Genomic DNA, 13,265 nt, shown 5'->3' with positions numbered 1-13,265 from the left:
AAAAAAGGGATATATAGGATAAGATTTGGGAGGGTCCCAAATGGGAACTTTCTGTGTCCTCAGAATGGGTTACCCTCCAGGCACACGGGGTGTATCACTGACCGGGAAGCTCACCAAGCAACGATGTCCCGAGTTTCTTTTGGGGTTTCATTCCATCGGCACGATGGACTGAATCACTGGCCACGTGAGTGAACTCAGTCTTCAAGCCGTCTCCCCTCCAAGGAGGTCAGCTAATAACACACAGTTCAAACCCCCAACCCTCACATGGCTTTTCTGGCAGGGGGGCCCACTATGAATAATGAAGACATTCCCATAATTCAGGAAATTCCATGGGATTAAAGGCTCCCTCCTAGGAACCAGGCAGGGGCAAAGGTTAGCCACATTCTGTAGTGTCTAACAAGACTTGGTCACTGTATTTTTGTTAGTAATGGGGTGATATTTACCCCGTTAAGGGGGTAAAGATCTGTGATCTATGTCTCTTTAACATGAGCTATTTATTAATTTCCTGGAAAAAGGCATACATTATCCAGAATGCAACCTGTTTGTTGATATATTATACAAGTTCATAAACTATATGATAAATTTCTAGCAGTGGTACCATATTGAAGTATAATTAGGAGAATAATAAAACAGACTTTTAAAACATAAAAGTCCATATTTTTTAGGGTCCCATCATCTGATTTACAACACTAGCCCAATTCCTTGCAGTGTGAAAGTGGCATCAACAATTCACTATTTTGTTTTCTGTGCTAAAGCACCACAGGATCAACTACTCTGTTTAGAGCCTGTTTGGATTGCTGAGCATCAGGGCTTTCGATTAAGCGAGACTCATTAGTTTTGGAAAGCTTTCAATTAGCCACACTGCTGTAATTAACTTTCTCACTATAATTTTCAGTCTTTCACGCTAAACAAGGGGTGATGGAGTGGAGCATCTGTCTCTGTGTCTCCCACTAATCTGGATCCAAACCAAATCGAAATTCTAGATGAGAAAATAGATACCGTCCATCCCTTGTGTGTTACCATGAAAGCACATAGACCAGTCAAGGACACATGTCTATTACTTGACCGGTGATTTGCGTCAGGGTTTCCTTTGTTTTCACCATGGTGTCACTTTCATATCTTTTATCAGTAGGACTGACTGTCCGTCCCTCTTTGCCTGGGACAGTCTAGTTTACTTCTGTTGTCTGAGATTAATAATTAATGGTGTCCCTGTCAACATCAAAAGAAGATGCAGTGTGTGTGTGTGTGTGTGTGTATATATATATATATATATATATATATATATATATATAATGGAATACTATTCTGCCATAAGAAAAGATGAAATTGTGACAATGTGGATGGATCTTGAGATCATAATGCTAAGCGAAATAAGTCAGACAGAAAAGTCAAGAATCATGTGATTTCACTGATATGTGGTATATATAACTGAAAACAACAAAGGAACAAGACAAACAAATGAAGAAACAAAAAGTCATAGACACGGACAATAGTTTAGTGGTTACCAGAGGGTAAGGGGGGAGGGGGTGGTAGATGAGGGTAAATGGGGTCAAATATATGGTGATGGAAGGAGAACTGACTCTGGGTGGTGAACACACAATGTGATATATAGATGATGTGTTACAGAATTGTACACCTATGTAACTTTACTAACAATTGTCATCCCAATAAACGAAAAAAAAATGTGTGTGCTTTGGGCAAAAATTATACGGGCGCCCTATTCTTTGGCGAAGGGAATTCAATTGGTCTTTTAAAATAAGTGTCTTATTTTTTCCCCAAAATATTGTTTTAATGCATTTTTCTGTTTTTGAATGTATCCATATATATCTTTAAGAATTTAAACAATACAGAAAGCTGAGGAGAAAGTGAAAGTTTCTTAAGAGAATTTCTGAATTTATCTCTTCTAAAAATAATTGTAAAGTGTTTTGAATACAACAAGTATCTTCTAAATGGTTGCATAGCAATAGGTTTTGCTTTTGAAAAATGAGAATCGTAGAGCCTGGAAGGAAATTCCACATTTTTTTCTAGACTCAGAACCATGGTTCCAAATGAAATCTTATGCAGAAAACAAAGCTACAAACAGGGAACCAGGGATTTGCTTTGGTGGAATTGAAGCTGGGCTCCGGAAACCCTTTCCAGCCTCCTCCTTGCTTCCTGAGGGGTCCCTCGCTTTCAGAAAACCCTTTTGATTCCTCGGAGCACAGTTGGAAGACTAGTTTCCAGAGGAGAATCATAAGAGATAATATGTGAAAGTATTTTTTTCATGGTCAAGTTCTCTAACAGGTTTTCCTGTTTAATATGAATGCATTCAGGTGGAGGGAAATTAAAGTACTTATTTGAGTTCACACAGTTAGTTGGTAGCAGAACTTGAGTGAGAAACTTGGTTCCCACGTCTTCCATGGTGCTTTTCCAGTTCTCCTGTATGCCTCCTTCCAATGGCTTTTCTTTATCCACATTAATATTCAAGTGACTGATTCATCACCTAGTAGTCTGTTTTATTTTTAGCTTCTAGTTATTCACTACCGTTTTTTCATGTTCTATAAAATGCACTACTTGTAATGTACTATTGACTACTTATAATGTACTACTTTTATAATAGTACTTTTTAAAATGTACTATTACCTTTTAAATTTTACTAATGTAAGACTTTTTATTTGGTTTTGGTGAATTGTGATAAAAAGGGAAGATCTTATTTAGGCAGTTGATATCTTAATAAAGAGCATAAACTCTCCATTATTATATTTTAACTAAATAGCAGATATATGGAAGCCTAAAATTAAGTATATGTTATATTTCAATTTAATTAGATGTAATATGTATGGAAAATGATTCAAGTGCTGATATTTAGATACCTACAGTAATAATAAAATGTTTCCTTTTTATAATGCATGAAGCTCACTAAGTGCTTTCATGTATATTGTATCATTTATGGATAATACTCTTATGAGTATATAGATACATCTATATATATGTATATGATTTATGTATCTTTATATACACTTCCACTTCTGAGCTGTGGTTTAGAAATACTAAGTGACTTGCATCAAATCACAAAGCTAATTAAGTGGGAGAAGTAACAGTTTAACCCTTTTCCTGACTTGAAAGCCAGTCAGAGAGCTATTGTATAAGGCCATGCAGATTCTGCAGGTTTGTGCCATGCCCCATTCACAGAGATGATGGTGTGAAAGGTAAATCGAAGAATTGAGCAGTGTGCAACCTCCTCAACTGTACAGGACCCTGACAACACCCCTTCCGATGCAAGATTTGTTTCTCTGCCTTGTTGGGGAAATACACATGCACTATCAGATATAGCTGATGTGGTAAATGCTATTTATGGTGTAATCTAAGTATTGTGGGGCCCAGAGGAGGACAAGTTTAGTTTCTTTAGAGGGTTATAGAAATCAGTGTAATGAGCCCTAGTTTTAGGACTCCTGGTGCTAGAATCTTAGTGTTTATGTTTGGATGTGTTCATTTTGTGACACTATTGATCATTCCACACGGGGAAGTCCAGTTGGGGATGCCAGTTCAAGGATATGGTTTTCCCAAACATTCCCAAATAGATGTGTGGTAGAGTAGGACACACAATTACTATGTTTCTCGCCTTCAGGAGCTCTCACCAAACTTCAGAATTCATTAGGTAACTTTATAATGGGCGGCAATGCTAAAACCAGAAAGAAGTACTGACTCCAGGTTCACAGGCTATTTGATTTTTCTCTCTTCATTTTGTTTTGGTCAACTTAGTTCTTTTGTAACATAGATAGCTTACTAATAATTTCCTACTATTTCAAAGAAATTAGGGTCATAATGAAGGGGGAGAAAGTGCAGGTGTATGGCTTTTTTCCATATTATCTTACGTATCCTACCTTTGGCTTTTAGGCTTTTAGCTCTTAGAAGGCCCTCCAAGACATAAAAATCTTCCTGTGCCTGTCAGGTCTCACTAACAGACGAGGGGATGTCTGGAAGTCTCTAGCGCCGTAGGGAGGTGTCAGGAGATTATTAATTGCCTATGCATTTAAATTCATTGAAAAGCAGAGCTAAATTTAGCCTAGCACATTACTTTAAACTGTTCGCTTTTATATCAGAGAATTTGAAATTCTTTTTGCCACTGGACTGTTGTCATGGGGATTTGTTTTGTAATTGAATGAGTTGTGATACATTTAGATATCTTCCTATTTAAAAATGGTGAAACATTTTCATACCTCTGGCTATTGTTATTCATTAAAATGATGTTGGAAACTTACGATTTGGAATCACCCAACTGTGAAGATGTCCAAAGACAGATGTATAGATTTTCGCTTATATCTTAGCCTTATTTTGTAGTTGTATCTTGGATCATTAAGGTCATTTTTAACTGTTTTGCTCTTCATCATGAAATAAGAACAAACTTTTTTAAATAGGAAGGACATGCTTTTTATGTCAGTATACCTCCACTTTCTCCTATATTTATGCATTGTCTTTAATGTGACTTAAAATCAAGGATTAGTAGATTCCTACAGTGGAAAGAATGAAATTAGGTCTTTAAGACTGAGCTCCTGGAGTGTGAGAACCCTGGAGGCCCTTTGGTTTTCTTAGCAGTGCTGGCTCTGGTTACTCAGTGCATACATTTTGAATGACTGATTTCCAAACTACGTTGTACTACCATGGAAATGATAATATAGTCAAAGTCTGGGGTTCTTTCACCACGTCCCCCTTAACCCTTCTAAGACTCCTTCAATCAGTTTTTTTTTTAAATTGAGGCATAATTGACATATAACATCGTATTAGTTTAATCAGTTGCAATGTGCTTCCTCATATTGCTAGGGAAGTGTTTTCACAGAGCACAGTGTAACCTCCCTCTGTGCCACCTAAGCTCAGAATGTAGAAGTGAGAGAGGAGACACGGGTGGGTGTTATTCTGCATTTCATCTCGGGATGAGAAGGGATTCAGTGTGATTGCATCTGCTGTAAAGCAGTGGGTCTGGACTGCGTCAGGCTGCAGAAGCCAGTTGGCAGCCCCCTCGAAGGAGGGCAGTCTCCAGACTATGGCGGGCTGTGCAGCTCAGAGCACACACCTAAGAAGCTGCTTGGAGAGTAGCCCTGTTTCACTTCGTCCCTGGTTGTAGGAAAACTTTTAGCTGGGCTGGACCCTTTGAGTAATCGGGTTTGGGGAGTAGAGGGTCATCAGCCCTCTGTATCAGAGATACAATGATACAAAAGTAAATGTGTAGAAATGGACCGAAGCGTCTCCTGCCAGTCAAAATTTACGTAGATTAGAATTTCACTTACTCCTAAGTTAAATCAGAGTGTAAAATGTTATCAAGATGATTTAGGTACTTCATGCCCTGCTTTCCAGAATTAAGGGAAATTTTGGGGTTGTTCACAATAATTCCTGTCAATACGAATGTTTCTAGATTTTAAAAATAATTGACCATGTCTTAGGGGATATTTTCACAGATGTTTCTGTTGGCTTTCTTGTTTAACAGAGGACAATAGAGAGCTATGTGGATAAACGCATGGGTACAACATATGGCCCTCCTGCAGGAAAGAAAATGACTGTTTTTATTGATGACGTGAATATGCCAATAATCAATGAGTGGGGAGACCAGGTATATTGATCCTATTGTGCACTTTCTTTCTTTAATTCAACATTGGTTTATTCTTTGATGAGTAAATATTTTTCTACTTTTCCCACATACAATTCCTGAATTCTGATAAAGTCCGTTATTTGGAAGCACTCCAGAAGTTAGGTTCTGGGATATAAAGGAGTGACGTTTTAATTCTGAAAGTTGTTTTTCTTAGGTTACTAATGAGATAGTACGGCAGCTGATGGAACAGAACGGCTTTTATAACTTAGAGAAGCCTGGGGAGTTTACCAGTATTGTGGACATCCAAGTTTTGGCAGCCATGATCCATCCTGGGGGCGGGCGCAATGATATACCCCAAAGACTCAAGAGGCAGTTCTGTACATTTAACTGCACATTGCCATCTGATGCCTCCATGGACAAGATCTTTGGTAAGATGAGCGTCGAACAGCTGCTTGTGTTCCAGTGGGAAGATATCCACTCAGAGGTCAACACAGAAAGAACACTGGGGGGCTCTTTACTCTGTTGCCCTCATCACTCTCAAGTTGTGTGTTCTGTGTGTGTATATATATATATATATATATATATATATATATCTCCAATTCAGTATATATATATATGTGTGTGTATATGTATATATATATACACACATACTGAAATACACACACACACACACACACACACACACACACTGAATTGGGTTCCTAGGCAGATCTTTCTGCCTATCTTTTTTTTTAACCATTGCCAGCTTCTTAAGCAGGGAGGTTAAACGTTAAGTGAACATGGAGATGGTGAGATTGTTTCCTCATGGCTACACATATTTGAGGTCTAGATTGATATAATATCATGCCAAAACTTTATATAGCTGATATTTCAACCAGCCCATATAATGATTCTGGCCAAAGAAATATGCACAGAAAGAATTTCGCACTGAGATTAGTCATAGTCTGATCTTCAGAGTAGTTTATAGAGTAATAAATTGATTGATTAAATATGTAGTATTTCAGGAATAATTTCGTTGAGGAAACACTAGCCCAGTAAATAATCATAAGTATTTAACTGAGTAATGAAAATGATTTATAACTGATTTTAGAATTACTCTTTGCAGAAAAAGAGTGTAAAGTTATGTATGCATTTGTGTTAGCTATTAATTTACAATTTTTGAAGCTGCCTGAGAAAAAGCTTATTAGGCTTACCCTAATTAATTTCTGGCAGACTAAAATGTCATCTTAGCACCCTGGGCTAATGGAGTATGGCAGTGTCTGCCTTCAGTCACGGTAGTGGGCAAAGGTTTGCAAACCAAATGACATGTGAATTATCTAAACTTGGGAAAAATAAAATGGCCCGGAAAGAATGACTATTTTCACTTTTAATTATCTTTTGTTTTTGGCCTGGAAAGTTGTACATGTAAGACAAATTAAAATATTTTATAAAACATGGAAAGGCAACAACAGAATGGAGAAATCTTAGAGCACTCATGAAATCTCCCTTTAAAAAAAATCTTTTTATATGGCAACTTTATATATTTATCAGTTACCCATTTAGTAATGTTGAATTAGTTCAGGTAATTTCAGTAGTATTTCTTGATTAATTTTTTAGTATTTGAGTGCCTACTTACTTGAACCTATATCTGTTTCATAGGTTTAAAAAAATAAGAGAGCTCTATTTAATATAAATTTCCTTAATATGTGGTTATCTATTAAAATGTGTAACTAGTGCAAACTCTGCCTTATAATGAAAAACTCTGTTTTTCATTTTAATTTTGTTGGTTTGACCTGCCAGTCAAAATGTTAGGCCTTTTTCCCCCATCAGGTGTGATCGGTATAGGCTACTACTGTGCCCAGAGAGGTTTCTCAGAAGAAGTGAGAGATTCCGTGAGGAAACTGGTCCCACTCACGCGCCGACTATGGCAGACGACAAAGACTAAAATGCTCCCCACTCCAGCGAAATTCCATTATGTATTTAATCTTCGAGATCTTTCTAGGATCTGGCAGGGAATGCTGAAGGCGACTTCAGAGGTTATCATGAAACCAGATGTAAGTAATACATAAGAAATAAAAACAAATAACACTGTCATATACTATACACCCTCGGTGTTCTTTGTAATGTAAATTTTTGTGGAATTATGAAAATATTTAGAGATGTTTTAGCATTGATATGCTTTTCTTTCCTGCTTTTAAGCTAATGTATGTAAGGAAAAATAAGTCAGAAAATTTCATTAAAAAATTCTAATTAAGTTAGGTTTATGTTTACGAAAATGGTCCACACAACTGTTTTCTATTAATAGAATAAAAGAAACAATTGGTTTTATTCTCTCATCCTGAGATATTTTTCTTATACTAAAAATGGAAAGGATCACTATTGATTTTATCATGTAATAGTCTTCATATTTTAAACTTGACAGTTTAACTTAAAAAAGTAATTATCTTTATAAATACACACTCAAAATTGAAAAACGAAACCATTTTGCTGTTATGCATTCATGGTGTTTCCTTTCCATATAACTAGATGCACTAAAATAATTATGTATGTCGGTAAATGGAAAAAGAAGCCAAACAGTAGAAAGTCCATTTGACAGAAAAGTGAGCATTTGTACATACAATTGAATATATAATAACAGTTTCTAGCGTTATAGAATTCCCTTCGAACTAGAAACCAAAGCATGGCCTGTGGAACTTCGCCTCTCTTTCAGCCTTTCATGGATCAAAAATGGGCCGGAAAGAATGGCTATTTGCTTAGGAGGCAGCTAAGCAAATGGGTTTTAGGGGACTTCTCCACATAAACACACAGAGACAATTGAGATACCAACTAAACTATCACTAGGTCCATCAGATGCTGATGACTAAAAATAACAACAACTTTGTCCCAGATACTTACAAAGTAGCTAATTGCACAGGATGACTCCAAGACAAGACATTTTGGGGAAAACTCACTCTCCTTGTTAAAGAGAAGTGAGAATCCTTTTAGCAGCAGTGACCATTTTAACTTGAGTTTTTGTTTTTCCCTCAAAGTTTTTGACAAATTAATGGCATTGTGTAATGCAGTTCTCCATAATTACTTTTTGGGGAGCCATTTTTTGGTGCTTATTTTCAATCAGCCTAAACAGTTTCAACAATTTGTTTGCCAGAATATAAAAAGGAGTGTAGTAAAATATATTTGTTTTAAAAATATATAACAAATATATTTTAAAATATATAACAAATATATTTTACTACACTCTTTTTTATATTCTGGCAAACAAATGGCATTTTATCATGAGTCATATAACAGCTTAAACACCCTTCTAACTTGCAGAATGCTTTCAAGTTGAGAAATTCACACCATTCTTTCATATCAAATAATGAGTTCAGACATTTGTTATTTTTGCTGTAGGAACAGGTGTACTGAGCAATTTCCTCGACTACCAGTTAACTTTGTATCCTGGGTTATCTAGATTAGGTGATTGCTTTGTTCAGATAATCCAGATTTTTGCCACAAATTTTCTTCACATTTTGTTAAGTAAATATACCTTTTTAATATCTCAGTTGTATATGTGAGAGTTGTTCACACATTATATTTTATATTATGCTCTGGCCATGTGAATGTAGGTTTCTTATCAAGACAGACTAATTTATCATAAATTTAAGACTTCTACATAGAATATGAATTTGTTGGTTCATTAGAGTGATTTTAGTATTTTGTCTAGAGATTTTTTTTTATTTTAACTTAAAGGCTGCAAATGAATAGATACTACTTTCTATTAAATATATGTGAGTGACACCAATATGAAATGAAGTTAAGGATATTTTAACCTTAAAGTTTTAAAATGTAGTATCTTAAATCAGATAGCATGTCTACTTTACAATATCATGAACTTGAATTCACAACTGTGGCAAAATGTCAATCAATAACACATTTTAATTACGTCAATTAGTAGCACATTTTAATTATGCTTTCTACAGGAACTGTTTAGGCTGTGGAAGCATGAGTGTAAACGTGTGATAGCTGATCGTTTCACTGTGTCTGATGATGTGACCTGGTTTGACATGGCTTTAGTAAGTTTGGTGGAAGAGGAGTTTGGAGAAGAGAAAAAACCCTTGGTGGATTGTGGAGTTGACGCTTATTTTGTGGATTTCTTGAGGGATGCACCTGAAGCTACAGGTAAATTATTGAAGCAGAATTTGGAATTCCCCAAAGGGACATCTGAAGACGAAGGGTTCAGTTTAGGAATGCTGAATTTCTGTCTAGTAAACTTGACAGAAACAAGCCTGGCACATACTAGATGCTCAATAAATGTAGAATGGGTGGCTAAATGCATGGCGTTCAAAGATTAACTATTTTTTATACATGTGAGACTTGGATATTAAGGTAGAGTTGGGAGGCGGGACGTGACAGAACAAAGGGCACAGAACTTACTTCTGTTCCACACAGGTAGATCGGAGAAAGGGGTCTACCACACAGATTAGCTGGGCAACTCTCTGAATTTTCCTGAACTTCATTTTCTTCATTTATAAAAATGGAAATATGAATATACACACCATGGGGCACTGTGGGGAATACATGAAATGTTATCTTTGGAATGGCTTGGGCAATCTGTGGTTCACAGTCACTGCTGGATGAGAGGTCGTAAAAGGGATGATTGCTATTATTTGAGTCTTCCTGAGTGTTGAAAATAAAAAGAAAAACCTCAAATTATTTGAGAGGGCCATTGAATGTAATTGGAAAGAGATGGGTGATGTGGAGGCAAGCTTTTGTGGTTATGGTTCCATGAAAAATTGAGATGTATGTTAACTTTTCTTATGAAAATAAGTAGTGCCCTAATTATTTTTTTTCCTTAGAAATAACCGAGCTTAAGTAGAATATTTTTCTTTCATTTAATGACCTCTTCTAACACTGAGGAGGAATTTTAAATTAAATTTCAGATTTAAAAAGGCATGTTTAAACACATGCTATTTTTATCTTCTAAATGACTGTAAATGACCAGGAAGCTCCTGACTAGATTTAATAAGGTTGTGTGTGATATATCAAGTTTCTGAGTGACGATTATAAAAAAAGGTTTATTGCTGGCTATGCACTTGGAACGATCCTTCCGCAGAAAGAAGCTGACACATTTTATTTTAAATCAGGTCACACAAAACAAAAATGATGTAAAGGTAAGAGCATTTGCAAGATGATTAGAATTGATTTTATTTCCTCTAATTCGGAAAGATAATTAGATTATGATTTTCAAGGAACAAAACACAGATGCATTTTTTTTTGTGTGTGGGGGTGAATCTTGAGGCAAACATTAAATCTTTTATGACTTTAAAAACACTTTGTTTCTCAAAGCTTGAGTTGAACATTTATGAAACAGTGATGTGACTATTGAAATTCAGTTAGTGAGAGCTCTGCAGATAGGCTAATTTTTTAGAGCTCTGCAGATAGACTGATTTTTTTTTTAATTATAAACTTTATAGTAAATCAGTTTCCTTGCTTTGTCATAAAAAGGTTAATATACTATTTATCATATTAGGACAGGGTCAATTGAAAATTATTATGTACTATTAGATTTGGAAGATCTAGAATCCAGTGAATTTCTAAGTTGTTACTAGTATATTCAACGAATGTGTCACTTTTTTCCTATTACTATTAATTGATATTTTACCGTGTTTCACTGAAAATAAGACCTAGCCGGACAATCAGCTCTAAAGTGTCTTTTGGAGCAAAAATTAATATAAGACCTGGTATCATATTATATTATATTATATTATATTATATTATATTATATTATATTATATTATATACCTGGTCTTATATTATAGCAAAATAAGACTGGGTCTTATATTAATTTTTGCTCCAAAAGACGCTTAGAGCTGATGGTCCGGCTGGGTCTTATTTTCAGGGAAGCACAGTATGTGCCCAGTTTAACTTTCTTCTGTATTATGCTTTATAGTCAAAGTTGAAAAAGTATTAAGCCAGTAGATTATGTGTTTCTAATTTCTTCAAAAAGTATACTGATTTCAATACTTTACTGGTAAGCATAATTCAGTATGTTTATTTATTTAGGAAATCAGTTCTCTGTTTTCTCTCAACCGTCCAACTCCATCCCTCAAAATTCACTTCGACCCTCACCACTGTTCTGAAATTCCTGATTCATAAAATTTTCCTGGGCAAATGCAGTGATCTTTCTATTCATATTAAAAAATCATTTAATTCTTTTTTTTTTAAATTTATTTGGGTGACAAGACAAACAGATAAGAAACAAAAATCATTTAATTCTTGACCTCTGTTGCTGATTTTGACATTAAATCTCTGCTTTTTCGATCTTCACTTTGACCATTGGTTGAATATCTCTGAGAGGATACTTGAAATGCCTATGTTTAAGTATGGATTCAAATTAAATTCAGCGTTTATAACATTGCTTGAAATTGGCTCTTTCTAGACAGGAAAGAACTAAGACTGCACATGATCACAAAAATTCTAATGCTTTTACTATTGTTTGCTTTCTTTTCTTTTCTAAAATTCTGTAACATGACATTTGGATGGAAACCAGTATTTTTCAGGGTTAAATTGTAGAGCTCTGAGTGTATCAGTTTAAGCTGAAGGAAGTAGTATATAGTCCAGTGATGTGAAGAAACTTAATCGACGCTTCTTCCCCAACCCCAGGTGAAACCTCTGAGGAGGCTGATACTGAGATGCCCAAAGTGTATGAGGCAATTGAATCTTTTGATCACCTAAAGGAGCGTTTGAATATGTTCCTGCAGCTCTATAACGAGAGCGTCCGTGGTGCTGGCATGGATTTGGTGTTCTTCCAGGATGCGATGGTCCACTTAGTCAAGGTCAGTAGCCACACCCCCAGCACCTCCCCTCAGTGACAGACTCTCGGCTTCCCATCAGAATTTTCCCCTCTTCTTTCATTTTTATCTCCTAGGAGAATAGTCAGTTTAAAAATAAACCTAATTCTATAGTCCAATTTAATTTCTAAACCGAATGCAACATGTCACACATATAGGCTTAAAATCAGAGCATATGTACTTTAAATGTGTAATATGATCGTTTTATGCAGTGTTGCTTCCAGCTCGATATTTTCACTACATAGAATGAATGTGATTGACATCAGAATTCAAAGCACAGACCAACAGTCTGCTTCTTTTAGGCATCATGCAAAGGATAACTATAAAAAACAGCGCAAAAACTTTGAAGACGTATGCTAACAGAAATAAGCCAGTCACAAAAAGACAAGTACTGTATGATCCCAGGTATATGAAATATCTAGAGGAGTCAAATTCATAGAGACAGAAATTAGAATGGTGGTTGCCAGGGATTGGGGAGGAGGGAAGAATGGGGAGTATTTAAAGACACATTTTCAGTTTTGCAAGATGAAAAAGGTTTTGGAGATGGATGGTTGCACAACAATGTGAATATACTTAATGCCATTGAACTATACGTTTAAAAATAGTTAAGATGGTAAATTTTATGTTATATGTGTTTTACTACAATTAGAAATAGTAATTAAAAATTGTGCATAAACAATTGACTTAAAAACTGGATGAAAATTCTGTTTGAACAAAACCCACCAGGAAAGTTGTTTCCTTTCTACTTGGTCACGTGAGTCATTACAGTAGCCATCATTTATAAGGCAGTTGATGCTCAAAGGTTGGAAGTAAAATATCTTATTTGCTTGATAACTTTCGTGACCTAATTTATCTATGGTGGAAGATAATGAAATTTAAAATTTATTGTTGAT

At 35.5% G+C, this 13,265-nt stretch overlaps 1 protein-coding gene across 1 annotated transcript in view; it reads left to right on the top strand.

Annotated features, from left to right (window-relative positions):
* The window catches only part of DNAH5 (dynein axonemal heavy chain 5), a 210,324-nt gene that overhangs the window by 119,101 nt on the left and 77,958 nt on the right, over positions 1–13,265 (top strand). The window contains exons 48-52 of the mRNA XM_033111135.1: positions 5,462–5,584; positions 5,778–5,991; positions 7,373–7,596; positions 9,502–9,700; positions 12,185–12,357. Of these exons, the coding sequence (XP_032967026.1) occupies positions 5,462–5,584; positions 5,778–5,991; positions 7,373–7,596; positions 9,502–9,700; positions 12,185–12,357 (933 nt within the window). The remainder of the gene's footprint in view (positions 1–5,461; positions 5,585–5,777; positions 5,992–7,372; positions 7,597–9,501; positions 9,701–12,184; positions 12,358–13,265) is intronic.

Source organism: Rhinolophus ferrumequinum, chromosome 7 (genome assembly GCF_004115265.2).
Source record: "Rhinolophus ferrumequinum isolate MPI-CBG mRhiFer1 chromosome 7, mRhiFer1_v1.p, whole genome shotgun sequence".
NCBI lineage: Eukaryota > Metazoa > Chordata > Mammalia > Chiroptera > Rhinolophidae > Rhinolophus > Rhinolophus ferrumequinum.
The sequence above is the reverse complement of the archived record's forward strand: the minus strand, read 5'-3'. Positions and strand labels throughout refer to the sequence as shown.